The sequence below is a fragment of the Pavona decussata genome, unplaced genomic scaffold (genome assembly GCF_977016875.1).
Source record: "Pavona decussata unplaced genomic scaffold, jaPavDecu1.1 SCAFFOLD_28, whole genome shotgun sequence".
Classification (NCBI taxonomy): domain Eukaryota; kingdom Metazoa; phylum Cnidaria; class Anthozoa; order Scleractinia; family Agariciidae; genus Pavona; species Pavona decussata.
In genome coordinates, this window is record NW_028145451.1 from 1,684,927 (window position 1) to 1,699,005 (window position 14,079).

The 14,079-nt window shown below is 39.7% G+C and overlaps 3 protein-coding genes across 3 annotated transcripts; 1 reads left to right on the forward strand and 2 right to left on the reverse strand.

Moving 5' to 3' along the window:
- LOC146485034 (adenosine receptor A3-like) lies at positions 1-3,137 on the forward strand. Its single transcript, XM_085103754.1, has 2 exons — positions 1-255; positions 1,594-3,137. The coding sequence occupies exon 2, from the start codon at positions 1,627-1,629 to the stop codon at positions 2,701-2,703; it is 1,077 nt and encodes a 358-aa protein (XP_084959880.1). The 5' UTR covers positions 1-255; positions 1,594-1,626; the 3' UTR covers positions 2,704-3,137.
- A 1,234-nt stretch (positions 3,138-4,371) lies between these two features.
- LOC146485035 (uncharacterized) lies at positions 4,372-8,418 on the reverse strand. The gene is made up of 3 exons (XM_085103755.1): positions 8,131-8,418; positions 6,141-6,206; positions 4,372-5,934 (listed from the first exon to the last, which is right to left on the reverse strand). Exons 1-3 carry the CDS (start codon positions 8,203-8,205, stop codon positions 5,323-5,325), a joined length of 753 nt encoding a protein of 250 aa, XP_084959881.1. The 5' UTR covers positions 8,206-8,418; the 3' UTR covers positions 4,372-5,322.
- A 996-nt stretch (positions 8,419-9,414) lies between these two features.
- LOC146485036 (somatostatin receptor type 5-like) lies at positions 9,415-13,655 on the reverse strand. The gene is made up of 2 exons (XM_085103756.1): positions 13,557-13,655; positions 9,415-10,680 (listed from the first exon to the last, which is right to left on the reverse strand). Exon 2 carries the CDS (start codon positions 10,671-10,673, stop codon positions 9,729-9,731), a length of 945 nt encoding a protein of 314 aa, XP_084959882.1. The 5' UTR covers positions 10,674-10,680; positions 13,557-13,655; the 3' UTR covers positions 9,415-9,728.
- Positions 13,656-14,079: the final 424 nt, after the last annotated feature.

Here is a 14,079-nt window from a genome sequence, read left to right on the forward strand (position 1 = left end):
TAAAAGGCTTGTTTACTTTGTGAAACTTGCAGGTATTTTTTCCAGATTACAGTGGTAAAGCTAATACAATATGCTCCAAAAACAATGAAATAATCGGGTTTAGGTCGTTAGTAATCAAGCAAATGCTAAGTTTTCATGTTCTCTCGCTGATATTGCCTATTTTTTACGTGTTTATCTCTCAGCCAGATTACTGAGGTTGCAAAAGATTTTAGCAAGTCAACTGGAGTGCTTCACTGGACGGTCGGTTCGTAGAAGGTGAGTTTTTTAAACTTGGTTGTACACGTTTCAAAACTTCGACAATTTCGCCGGCATGATGAATAACAAGTCATTCCAAGCGGACTTCACTTACTCACGCTCGAGAGTTGTACAACTCACTCTTTCGCAATATTCCTGTGTCAATTTGTCGTGAAAGATGTCACCGTTCATAGAACTGTTCATGACTTGTATCTGAATATGTAATACCCAATAACCACATTTGAATGCTTGTCAATCGATCAAACAAAAGTCGTGAAGTTCTAAGCCGAATTGTAATTTGCAAACAATTTTTTTGACGGGAAGTAGTATACAGTATTAAGTTTGATGATATTGATGATATAAAGATAGTTTCCGAAGCCATTAGATAATAGAGGAATACGGAGAAAAAAGTACTCCAATGGCAAAAGAGCAAATCGTGGAAGCTAAACAATTTCGCAATTTGATTTCAAGGACATTGTCGTCTCAGCCTTTGTCGTATTCAATGTATTTCCGTCCTACTTTGGTTTAATACGGGCAACCTTTGTTTTCAGCGATCAATTCATTCCTGTCGCCTTTGAAAGGAAAATTTTATTAACGGAAAAAGGATGTTGCTTGATGCGTCTTGCATTTGTTACAAAAAAGCAGTGCCGGGATGTAATCGTCAAAAAAAATACCGCCTGCATTGAACCCAATTACAATCCAAGTTATTTCCTGTAAACCACACAAAAATTAGTGATTTGGTCTCCGAAAAAAACATAAAACTCAGGTATTTTGCTGATTTTTGTTCATATACGAAGCGTAAATTTAGGGTTGCTTGAATTTTAATTTATGTAAGGTGAAGCAGTTGCCATATTAATGTTACTATAAAACTCCACTCTTTCGCTTTGAATGAAAATTTATTAGGTGCGGGTTGTCAAATTCATTTTTAATTTTGTGCATATCTCACCCTCCTCAGATAAAATAGCTTTTATTAAATCATAACAGAGTTTATATATACGTTCTGTGCGTGTATTACATTTAATTAAATAAGTAATTCGAGAGAGTAATTGTCAATAGAAGTCAGATGTTGTCTCTGCAGTCAGAATAAGAAATTTTCTCCTCGTTTAAGAATCTGTTTCGCATTCACTTTAGTAATTTGATGCATAGAAAGAAATCAGTCGAAAGTGACACTTCCGCGAGAGCCGCTTTCTCTCCGGCTTGTATGTCTAATTTTATGTTTCTTGGCCCGTTTCGAGAAATCATTTACAATTTGTGTGATTAATTTGTTCCTCAATTTCGACGCTGTCGTTGAAATAGATCAAAGAAATCTACAACACAACAACACATCACGGCTCTCATTTCATTCCTTGCCTCTCTTAGGGAAATTATTCTGCATCTTCAAGGAGGCCGAACATGAATCAGTCAAGTATTAATAACGCCACAGCTTCTTCGCCCGTAGCTCTGGGATTTAATCTTCTGCCTTGGTTCTTTGCATTCGCTGTAGAAGCTCTGGTCATCTTCGCTGGAAACCTGGTCACAATTTTCGCTTTTGGTACAAGAACGTCGGAAAAAAAGAGCAAATTTTTACTTCTCATTAACCTCGCAATCGCCGATCTGTTGGTTGGCGCTGTGCCACTTCCTCTGTACATAGCTTATCTCGGTGCACAGCTGACATACTGGGAGATTGCTTGGGGCCAATCTTTGGAGATAACCTTGTTTGGTGTGGACGTTTTGCTCGGATTTGCATCCGTGCTAACATTGACAGTGATATCTCTAGAACGCGTGTATGCCGCGGTGGTTCCTGTGGGCTATCTTCGTCTCAAACCCCGAAATTACTGGTTTTCCATCGGTGTCATTTGGTTGGTGTCTACGTCTACCGCAGCCGTTTGCCTGGTGGGTTATTTTGTGCTAAAATCACTGGAAGCTGCCACCTACGTCTCCATGTCCTTACTGAGTGTGCTCTGTTCTGTGATCAGCGTGTCGTACTTTACCATATGGAAGAGAATCAAGGCCAAGAGAAAAACTGTGAGAAAAAAGACCAATGAGTACGAAAACAAGCTGGCTTTGACTCTGTTCATCGTGACAGTTACCTCCCTATTAGCGTGGCTTCCTTTCGTCATTATCAATGTCCTCTTCGTATTTTCGTCGATTACCATAAGCTTCAACGTCGTCTATTTTACCAAGGTTCTTCATTATGGAAATTCGTTTGCTAACCCCATTGTGTATTGTCTGAGAATGCCGGAGTTCCGCCAGTCGGTTGTGAGCATGTTTGGCCTTCGCTCAAGTGAAAGAAGACGCCTTCCGGTACAAGAGCTCTCCAATCGTTACACCGCTACAGAATTTGGTCAAAGTACCTCGCGAACCACTATAGGAACGCTAAGACAAAAGCAGGAAAAAGATGGCACGCACTCTAAAAAGTCAAAGGCAGCGTGGAATAAACTGAGTACGGAAAATAAAGAGCTGTCTGTTCTACTTCCGGAAGACCACTGATGAGGCATTTCACCACCAGCTTCTAACATTGGGTGTCTGTGATGCACTGGGGTCTCATTACTTCCGAGCGGGCTTTCCGTAGTCGGTAATGTCAGCCCCTGTGGGTTAGGGGGAGGAGAGGACATCGGTTCCAGTTTCACAGATACAAGCATCTACGAAAACGCTCGTGTGGAGGGAAATATTTTGCTAAGTTTTCGTCGCGATGATAACAAAGACTTTTGAAAACGTATTGGAGTAGACGGGAAATCCTTAGCTAAAATCAGTACCGTATTGCTCAGTTGCTTTTACTTGTTTATTAAACATTTCAGTGTGTATATATAAAAGTGGGAACTACCAAATTTGCAAATTGAATTTGCAAATTGAATTAAGGGGATGAATATGCGTTGTTAGTGATTTGGGTCGGGTTTTTTTTATTCTCTTGTAGTTAGCTGTAAACGTAATAACAATAATAATAATAATAATGTTTATTTGTGCTTTTTTTCTATTTACATGTTGATTCTTACAATCTTTTAGTGGTGTTATATAAATTAAATTAATTATTAGTTAAATTAATGTGCAAAGCAAGGAAGCTAAATAAACCATTAGGTTGTCTTGTTAGCTCCCTGGCTAATTTAGGTTCTAGATAGCAGGCAAAAAAAGAAAGAAAAAAAAATGAAAAAGCAAAAGGAAGGAAGAACTTATTAATTTTAAAAAGTTAACGTATGTTACGAGGTCAGCATAAAAGAAAATTAGTTCATTTGTTGTTCTGACAGTAAATAATGTATAATTTGTTTCGGAAAAGCAGACACACTTTGTATGAGTTTTTTTAAAGGAGTTGGAAGGTCTTTCCAAATATCGGTTGCCATGAAGGAGATTAATTGTTTACCTACATTAGTTCTTACGTTCGTTTTTGATAAGACAATTATTCCACTCTCGCTTGTTGGATATGAGATTACGGTCGAATCTGTATATAACGGCCATCCTCGGGACAACGAACCATCGCCAAAGCTTGAAAGTGTATCCATCATTAAAGTTGTCCGTTGTATTTTCTCTAGCTCTTTAAACTACGCTTCGATTCATACACAGTGAAGAGGAAAGACAATCTCGTTTCTCGAGCACGCGCTAGCCGTCTCTATCGGAACGTGGAACGATGACCTTTGGGTCTGAAGCATTCTTCCATGACAGGCTTTTGGTTTTACTGCGCATGTATTTGTGCGCAATAACACTCCGCTGGATAAGGGTAACGCGGGATAATAAATACAAACAAGCCATCCTCCATTGTTACAAAACATGAGTCGACATGAGGATGCGCATCAAAGATATCGTTGTACAAGTCAAAGCCATATTTGACAGTACCTTTGTTCTAACTTTAATTCAATTAACGGTGCTACAATCGAAGACGAGTTTTCACAGAGGGTCTGTGGGTTTACTGATAGCTGAAAATTGGCCAAAAGTTTAACTGTGAGCTGAGAAATGACGGGATTCTTTTAACTGGTATCTTTATCTTTATCTTTAATTAGTACAACCAACACGATGATAAGCGATACGCGATACAACTGGTAGCTGAGGAACGCAGCTGAAGAAAGTAGACTTTTAGCTTAGTTCCCGTGAGCGTAGTGAATTTTACTTGCCAAAATTGCGTAGTTGTGTAAATTGTTACGAGGATGGCTCCAATTGTTTCTATAGAAGATTACAAGCAGTGTTCCAAGTCTCGAAAGGGATTCGAATTACTCGAAAGTTCTTCGGAAATCTTCGGACTGATACTCGACACTGTTCGGCTACTGGGAAAGACACGGTTGATGCGATGCCAAACCGCAAAAACACGTGAGAAGTAAAAGTTGACTGAGATTCAGCATAATTAACTGATGGCTGATAAATGACCAAGATTTTAGCTGAAAGCTGAGAAATGGCCTTAATTTTAGCTTATCAGCTTTTAAATTTTAGCTGATAGATGAGAATTCGCTCCCCAGTACAGATCCTCCTCACTATAAAACAAACAACATTTTTTAGCTTAAGAGTCATTTTAATTACATTCAATACCTTTGTAGGGGCTGCGTATATATTTTGTTTACTCGGACTCGGTGTTAGTAGGTCTCCCTTCTGAAAAGCGTTGTGCATAGGTAGAAATCAAGACAAAAACTACGAAAATTACAAAGACGACTACCAGCAGTCACTTTCTAGAGTGTAGCGAACGAACAAATATCCGCCAGCAAGCGACGGAGCAAAACAAACTTAGTAAGACAGGAGCGAGCTTAACTGCTATGACAGCGGCTTTCTTGATAGCCGAGATAGGAGGGCGAGTTAATTAATCACGAGACTGAACGAGTAGAGAACTGGGCACGCCTCTCCCCAGTTCTCCCGTCGGCTGAGTCGATAACTGATCTATAACGGACCGCCAGCAATGTAGGGACTAAACTACAATTCTAGGCTAATAATCCTCCATTAAAGTTAGGTTCGAAATGAGTTAGTGCTGTTTACAGACATGACGGCAGAGCTTGGACTGGACCACATTCGTTCTCAGAGCCCGCGTTCCGCATGGCCAGCAATGTACGACCGCTGCATAAGGGGACCGAGGGCTCTGAGGCGATGTTTGAGAGAGGTTTTTCTCGCCTCCTGCTGAATTGATGATTTTGGTCCATACTACGAGGTTTCTGTGACAACCACCTTGATGTTCCTGATCCCAACCCTCTCTCCACTGTCCCCTTTGTACACCTCCAGGAAAAGCCCCTTGCTAAACATTAGCCTGTTGGCGTACCTACTCGCCTTACTGAAGCCACCATCGTGTGCAGTGTAACATGAACCCCATCGCTCATCCAGTTGTAACGTGAAAACAAACTGACCGGGGTAGCGAGCGTCCTTTGTGCTAGGAGATTTGTAATCAATATGGTGTATGGAAGACAGGGAAACTCCCGGAATGCCCTCTACTCCGTAACAGGGGGCATGGTCGGGGTAATTTCCTTTATCGCAGGCTTCAAACCCCACGAATCGACTACCATCCGAAATACCGTATCTGATGTCGCTGTCGAATGTGTTTCCGATACTGACGTCGTGGGTAGCGGTTATCTCGACTGTTAGCCGAGTTAAGTCTTGCAACATTCCGGCGGCGACCAGGGGAACTTTAAGAAGAACCACCTGCATTACTGAGCCTGCGTTGAACGTCAGCTGGGAAGCGGATTCGGTGTGTTGGCAATTAATGTGAGACGCATGCGTCTTGAGCCATAGAGGAGTCATGTGGAAAACCTTGACGAGTCCCTGCAAGACAAATTTTTGTCAATTTAATTACAGATTGAAACGGGTAGATCCGCAAAGTAGCCCATATTTTTTGTCTTGATCCTTCGCTCAAACTCGAGCGGTCTTCGAACATAAAGTCTACAGCAAACAAGAAAGTGGAAAGAATGACTGGGGAGGAAGACCTCCGCCTGAACAGATTGGTTCCAGACTTCAATAAAATACATTACCTCGCTAGCAAAACGTTCTGGTTGGTGGACTGGGATACAGAACGAGTCGTTTGGAATAAGCTGCGCCTGAAAATAAAAGAAGGTAAATAAAATACTTAAAGTGCCCCTGGGACGAAAATTTCATTTTCCATCTTTTTGCATTTTCGTGTAGAATATGACCTTCTTACTCATGTTACCAAATTTCAGTCCTTTACGGCGATTGGAAGTATTTTTTTTTTAGCTTTTTATTCGAGATTTCACGGCCGCCATTACTTGGCCTTGTTCCTGAAGTTAAGGCTCAAATAACAGGAAGTGACGTCATTGGCTCAACACGAAAAATTCCACATGGCTAATTTTCATATGGATTCTACTTCATAAACTGTATTCTGCTGTTATTTAGTTCGCAACAGCAGAATACAGTTTATGAAGTAGAATCCATATGAAAATTAGCCATGTGGAATTTTTCGTGTTGAGCCAATGACGTCACTTCCTGTAATTTGAGCCTTAACTTCAGGAACAAGGCCAAGTAATGGCGGCCGTGAAATCTCGAATAAAAAGCTCAAAAAAAATACTTCCAATCGCCGTAAAGGATTGAAATTTGGTAACATGAGTAAGAAGGTCATATTCTACCGACGAAAATGCAAAAAGATGAAAAATGAAATTTTCGTCCCAGGGGCACTTTAAAACAGTCAGCAGTGCCGGTTTCTCTTGCACAACGAAATCAGCAAGATCTAGCAATTGTTCTAATTGTTAATTACAACGTGAAACCGCTGAGGGAACATTGCAAAAACGAGATTTAAACGCCACATGAACGTTACCGGTAGGCGAGAATTAGAGATGGTTTTCAGTGATAACCTGCTGGTTACATACCGAAATAAATATTGATATATAATATTAAAAATCAGACGTTGCGAAACAGAAAACTTTTTTTTTTAAGTTTTAACACCTCACCTCTTTGAATAACAAATTATTTTACATTGTGTAGTTGAAGCGATGCACTGCACATTTTTGTTTTAGTAGTTCCCACACCTGGACAGCACTCGAGACGAGATGGGAAACTATTGTCTGGTAATTGTTAGATGAAGAAACCCTTTGATGGAACAACGATGATTAAGCCGATCCCGACCAGGAGCGGTATTGCTCCTTCTTGTTGCCTTATGTTACAGAAACTGAGAAATTAGTCGTCGGTGGAGTGGATTTCTTGTGTCTAGAAATCCGCTAAGATTTGGAAAAAAAGGTCTTCGTTTGAAAAAAAAAATGTTAATCCCTGAGATCTCCAGTTACTGTTTACTGTAGCATATAGCGGCCACAAACAACGAGAATTACTTTAATTAATCATAGATGCACAGAATGAACATTTCATCGCATTGAGCCCTGCTTTTATCAACCAATTCTCTTAGTACATTCTTCACTTTGAAGCGTCGTATCAGATACGACCTCAAATTAACGTAAACCAATTTTTTTTCATGAAAAACGTCAGTGACTTGTATTTCATGTGGTGCCGTTCTTTTTGTCCGTCTCAGTATCATTTTTGTGTGTTTAGTTGATTAATCTCACAGGTAGAATCAACCAAATGGTGTTTTGATGCTCATTCTTGAATTAAATAATTAAACATTGAAAGGTCATAAAGAAATATATTTCCTCTTTTCCAGGGGTCTGCCAAACCAAACATAAAAAACATGATTTCTATCAAAGTGCGTTGCGTCGTTTAAATTCGCTTGCCCCGACATTCGTTTCGATTCTGTGTTCTGCTGCAATGATCATAACAGATCATTACTCCGCCGGGAAAATCAACCGAATGGCATTTAGTGTTTCCGAACTGGACACGCCAAACGATTCCCGTGAAAGTCTTCATCGTCAACGGTGCAGATTATTTCCATTCCTCGACTGATAATCATATGAATCACTTGCCAAGGAATCATCAGACAGTTTACAAAGTTTAACGTACCTTAAATGTGATTAAACACACCATTTTTGTTCGAAAATAATAGACGTTAACTTCGGTCCTTACCGTACTTATAACTGCAATTTGAAGAAGTGCATTTAGTCCAGCGATGCCACAAGTTAAAGAAGAAGGCATAAACATTCTCTTACAAGGTTTAAAGGGTGGATTATTGAAAGACCTGTGTGAGGGAAGTGTTATATGCTGTGTCGAGATCTAATATGCATAAGAACCGATGCTGATCAGATACAAAAGAAGCTGATCTATATCACGAAATAAATTCTCATTATAGGTCTCCATGATTTCCTATAGGACAGGTAAATTACCTCATTGGTGATTACTAGCTAAATTCTCAATTCCTGTTCACTTGTATTTGCATCATTATTTGATAAGAAATTAGCATCTGATCACTGAGGACGAAAATAATTAATACAACATTTTCAAGGCTCTCAGTAATTGCTATTTACATTTCAAATTGGTATGAGTTTGATCGTCTACCCAGCTGCTTCGAAAAGCTGTTTAGTTCACACGGTGTTTCAAAGAGCGCGAATTTTACGAAATCAGTCAGCGCTGGACTTTTAACATTTACTTCCGGCGAAGACATTTTTGCCCTAATGCATGTAAACCTTAAAACATTGGTTCGTTTACTTCAAGGGGCATAAATTTTAAAGTTTCCATTGATAAAACGTGCTATTCAAACTGACTCTAAAAATGGCTACCCTTTAACATGCAAGGACGCGGTAGCACTGCAGTGATTATTTCCTCAGATTAAAGTCGGAATTTGAATTAAAAGATCTGACGGGACTTGGCTGCCTTGTCTCTAATTACCCAGCTCAAAACTGGAAGTACGTTGGGCTACATTTTAGCAGGTGTTGTTCTGGAAAGGAAGCTACCTATTGCTTGAATTAAAGGCCATCAAAAAGCTCAGTATGAGCCGTAAATTGCGTAGCTTATTCATTTTACTTGGGTAAAGATAAAGTCGCACTACGTTAACCCGATTTCTGAAGCATGAAGCAACTAGGAATGTTGCTACTCCACCTGGATGGGATGCTAGTCCACCACAGAGATACCCCCAGCAGTATGTGGCTGGGACACATGTATACACCTGGGTGAAGAGAGAGAATGTGGAGCAAAGTTTCTTGTCTAAAAAAACAACACAACAATGAAGCTGTCATTATCAAGTCAAGAATGAATGATATAGTCGTTCCTATTTCGCTCATTCTTGACTTGATAATGACGTTAAGCGAACGTCGAAACGTCGTCGCATTTTAAACTTTTAACCAAGATGATTTAAACTTTTCAATTTTTATCGCAATGTTTTATAGTTAAATTGTTTAACAAATATCTTCTTCTAAATATACAGTACTTCCCATTAATTCTTAACCCCCCTTTTGAAAAGCTATGATGGCGTTCGACGGGATGGTTGTAACTTTGACTAAGTCTGCGTAATCCAAAGATGTGATCATTAAATTAAACGAGGCTGTTATGCGTCACTTTCCATTTGGTGCTTTATGTTGTTTAGCATAATCAATTTTAACTTTCAATTCTGAGGTGTTTTAATAGGAATATTCTTATGATCTTCGCCTACGAAAATTCCTTGAATTCCCAAGCTCAGAAGCTAGGAGTCCGGCCATCTCACGTTTTCGACTCAAGTAGATAGCGTGTAACTAAAGGCGTGTATCCATTTCGTTTGGCCGCGGTGCCTGCGCACTAGCCATGGGGGCTTGAACTCGCTGCTTCTTGCATCGAAACACTACCGAATACACCGTATGTTTATAGCGTGGAAGGCGGAGCCAATAGATGAATGGATTACTCAGTGAATTAAGGAAGTGCAGAAACTTGACAGGGTTGACAATTTGCCGATTGTTATTAATAGAAACCGCGAGGTTGACGATGCTCATGATCATAAATGGCAACCATGCGGACAGCGAGACAACGGTAACAATGAGGGCCGTAATGGTGAAACGATGGCTGCGACATTGGGTGCGGCGATCATCGGGATCTAGTTGAAGCTCGCGATTGATGACCCGCTTCCTGAGCAAGAGGATGGAGTATGAGGTGGCGTTGATGATTAGCAACACTGATAACAAGGGCATCCACAGGAAAAGCGCGAAGGTCTTGGAATTGAACACATAGAATCCCACCATTGTCAGGATAGGTGTCACGATCGCGCAAACCCATGACACCACAATCAAGAACACGTTCAGCCTGCGTTTGTGGCGTTTGTATTTGAAAGGCCAAAGCGTGGCAACCAGACGTTCTACAGCGATACTGCCGTGATTTGTCACTGAGGCGAAGGCCGTGGCTATGTCTAGAGTACTGTAGGCGATGTAACCGGCGAGCGAGGGTTTGTTATGCCACAATGAATTCAATCCAACAAAGTACACCCAGCCTGGGATAGCGAATAAACCAACCAAGAGATCAGCGAAGGCCAGATTAGTGAGCAGAAAAGAGGTATGCCTGGACAGAGGAGCATTGCTCAGGAATACAATGATCGTTACCGAGTTAGTGGACAGGACAACTAGGGCTTCCAAGCTAAAGGTCACACACCACGCGATATCGCCCGTTTGGGTTTGCGGATCCACTGCAGTGTCGTTTGTAGGTGTCTCCATCAGTTCACTACAAAGTTAAAATAGAATTTAAAATGATGTGATGACAAATATCGACAAACAACGGAAAGGTTGCTGCAAAACAAATAGGGAATTTCAATGTTTCTATTAGTGTTATCCCATTGTGGTAAAAACCGACACATTTGATTCAAAGGAAACCCTATTTTAAAAGTCTCCTGTTCTGATTTGGGGTCTTTTTGTAATAACGACGAATTTTGTAATAAGTAACGCGTTTTGTAATAACGATTGCGGCATTTTGTAATAACGTGCGCACTGTGTAATAAGGCTGCAGCATTTTGTAATAAATCGAACCTACGCCTTTTTTCAAAACCTCGTTAATAATTCATAAGCCCATTGACCTATCAAATAGTCGATAAAACATCACGTGCAGTGGCTTTAAAACCCGATAAAACCTTCTCCTTATAAGTATGCGGTGTTTAATGATTTTCTCGTATGCTAATTTCCAACGTTCACAAAAGCGTCAATGTTATGAACTCTCTTGACACACGCTTTTCCAGGAATATTTTTGAAGCCGTTCAAAAAACTCGCAGCACTTGTTTAACGAGTCTAAAACCACTCGGCTGCGCCTCGTGGTTTTAGATCGCGATAAAACACTGCTGCTCGTGTTTCAAACATTACATCGAACTTACGCATTTTGTAATAAGGGCTGCAGCATTTTGTAATATTTGTAAGTATACGCAAATTGTAATAAGTAAACATCTGACGCAAATTGTAATGAGTAACTTCAAATGTTGTTAATGTGGTAATCAACACCACTGATCTTCGTGAATGTTGATTGTTAGTATGAAATGAATATTAAAAATTCATTCTATCGTTTAAAAAAGGTTCGTACAGTTAATGCCACGTATTCTTTTGCAATTTTCTAATATACAGGAAGCCAAAAGCGTATCCTTTGGTACTCGACTTCGATCCAAGGGTTTATCGATATTAAATATGGCGGCTTTAAATGAGGGAGTGGGCCATGGGCCATGGGTCGCGGAATCTGGTCCCATGCAGGTTATTTATTTCGCAAAATAATAATGCACTCATTATCTAAGCTCAATCAGAATATTTCAGTTTTTCGGTTTCTTAGCTATTACCATCTTAGCTATAATTCCTTTTATTTTTAGTGTTATTTTATTATTCATTTTCAAAATTTCTCAAGCTTTGCACATTAACTTCCTCATGTTTCAGCATTTTCAATTTTTAGTTTTGTAACTTACTGCGACCATCTTAGACGTATTTTTCAAAAGTACCGAATAATTTTTAAGGATAGAGGGCCACTAGTTTATCAGAAATTCTGTTATGTATTACCCTCTTACTTAGGGGTGTTTACATGATACCGGCGCGACTTTCTTGTGACTGTATTCGTTTACATGGTGTCAGCACAAAATATCATAATGGATCTACAATCAATACCGGTGCGAGTTCACCCCGGTGACTGACCCCAATGGTCCAGTTTTTAACGATCTGAGATATTGCGAAGTCAGAACTCGTATTATAGAACAGAAATCTTTCACCCCCAAATTAAACAAAAGCAGGGATTTTTTCCCTTTCTTGCATGCATTACCGGCAGCTCAGAGGCTTTTCAAAGTTAGAATCTAATTTTTTTGTGGACGTTGGGGAAAAACGGAAATTAAGCTATTCTTGCTTCTGTAAGTGAACTATCCGTACCTTCCCGCAATGAGGTTTTCAGTCCCGATTTAAATTGCTTACTGCTATTATGTTTATAGATCCGTCTTAAACGAAGATAGATTTCATTCAGAGTAATCGGTGTTCTCAGTTCATTGTAACACTTTTCGGGAAACAGCCGATTATTAATTTTTTTCAGATTCGATACTCACGCACACGTATTTATGGGACGAATCTGAGTCTCACTGAGTTCCGTTATACACAGAATAAAGCGGAGAGCTTGACAAGAACTCAGTTTGTTGTTTTTGTCATTCAGTGTTGCGTGGCAGACGTGTACCTGGCGCTACTGATCTACAACAAGAAAGATGTTAAGTAACCTCCAAACAAACTTAGCGTTTCGAATAAATTATTTTTTTGTCGAACCGCTCGTCCGTGATAACCCTTCTTAAGAAACACAGCTGCAAGGTATCCAACAGGTCACCAATAGGAACCTTCAGATTTAATATAACCACGAGTACGAGATTGAGTACTAGTACAACTTTTCATATCTAGTTTGCGTGGTTCAGACCGGGCGTTTAGATAACCGCTTGTCACACCAATCTTGTTGCTAGAGTCTTCTTATCTGCTGGTAAACAACAGGAAAGAGTGAGAATTCTGTTGATGTGACTGATTTGAAATTTGAAAGTCGTACTCTTACCCAATCTCGAACTCGTACTCTGATCTGGAAGTCCCTAATTATTTCAACTCGTTCGGCTAGCTCGAGTGGCCGAACAATTCAGGAACTAAATTGGCAAATCTAGTTTTGTATTATATGTAAATACCCAATTCAACTTTCGGGCTGCCAAGTATTTTATTAATAAACTGTCTATCTATCGATTACTCACGGTGTTACTCAAGGCGTCCGAAATAATAATATTAAATCATCGCTGCGTTCAAAGACGTTGTTGTTTTGAAAAGGATGACAAAGAAATGTACCAAAATGTCAGATAACGAAAGCGCAGAACGACCGTTTTTTATAATTGTCGACAAATCTATTTAGCAGAAAATAACGGACTAGTAATTGATAACTACAACTAATTACAACTTACTATTTTGGTGTATTAGTTTAGTTTTTATAATGATAGTTTTATATTTTTATCACTTGTAACTATTTTGTGATTGTTTGGTTAGAGATATCCTGAATGTGATGTAATAAAGTCATCTTATTTTGTCCATGTCTCGTTATTATCCGATTACCTTTAGAAGTTTTCTTACCTTGTAAATTAAACATCGAGAGTTTACCCTGCAGTGCTGCGTTAGTTTGAAGGTATGGAAGGCCAGTCGTTTTGAAAGCAACATAAAAAACCATTAGGCTCTTTCTAAAAAATACGATACCAGCCTGAGTGGCATAGCATGCGACAGCTGGCACCCAAAACAGTTTGTTTGTCCGTGGCAATAGGTCAGCATAAAATTGCAGACAACAGATTGAAGACTTGGCATAAAATGCAGACCACAGAAAGCACAATAGGTCCGGGGCACCAAAACAGGAAACCTTTTTACAAGAGCATTGTTGCGGAAACATTTTCTACAGCCCAAAAAAGGTTTTCGGGCCAGAATTCTTTTCGGGAGTTTAAGACTGACGCGCGCCTGGCCCGTTGGATCTGTTTTTCGATTGCTGCGTGTCGTATGAGTTTTGAATAATTGGAAACATATAGTTAACTCTGGCACGGCTAAGAAATTTTGTTGTCAGTGTTGTTGTTGTTGTTATTTATTTTTCAAAACCAAAAAACAGGAAAGC

What these genes read in the sequence shown, in the direction of transcription:
- LOC146485036 (XM_085103756.1), bottom strand. Translation starts at nt 10,673, where the DNA reads ATGGAGACACCTACAAACGACACTGCAGTGGATCCGCAAACCCAAACG.
- LOC146485035 (XM_085103755.1), bottom strand. Translation starts at nt 8,205, where the DNA reads ATGTTTATGCCTTCTTCTTTAACTTGTGGCATCGCTGGACTAAATGCA. An exon ending in AAATTGCAGTTATAAGTACG is followed by an intron (nt 6,207 to 8,130) that starts GTAAGGACCGAA and finishes TTTTATTTTCAG; the next exon opens with GCGCAGCTTATTCCAAACGA. An exon ending in CAGAACGTTTTGCTAGCGAG is followed by an intron (nt 5,935 to 6,140) that starts GTAATGTATTTT and finishes TTTGTCTTGCAG; the next exon opens with GGACTCGTCAAGGTTTTCCA.
- LOC146485034 (XM_085103754.1), top strand. Translation starts at nt 1,627, where the DNA reads ATGAATCAGTCAAGTATTAATAACGCCACAGCTTCTTCGCCCGTAGCT.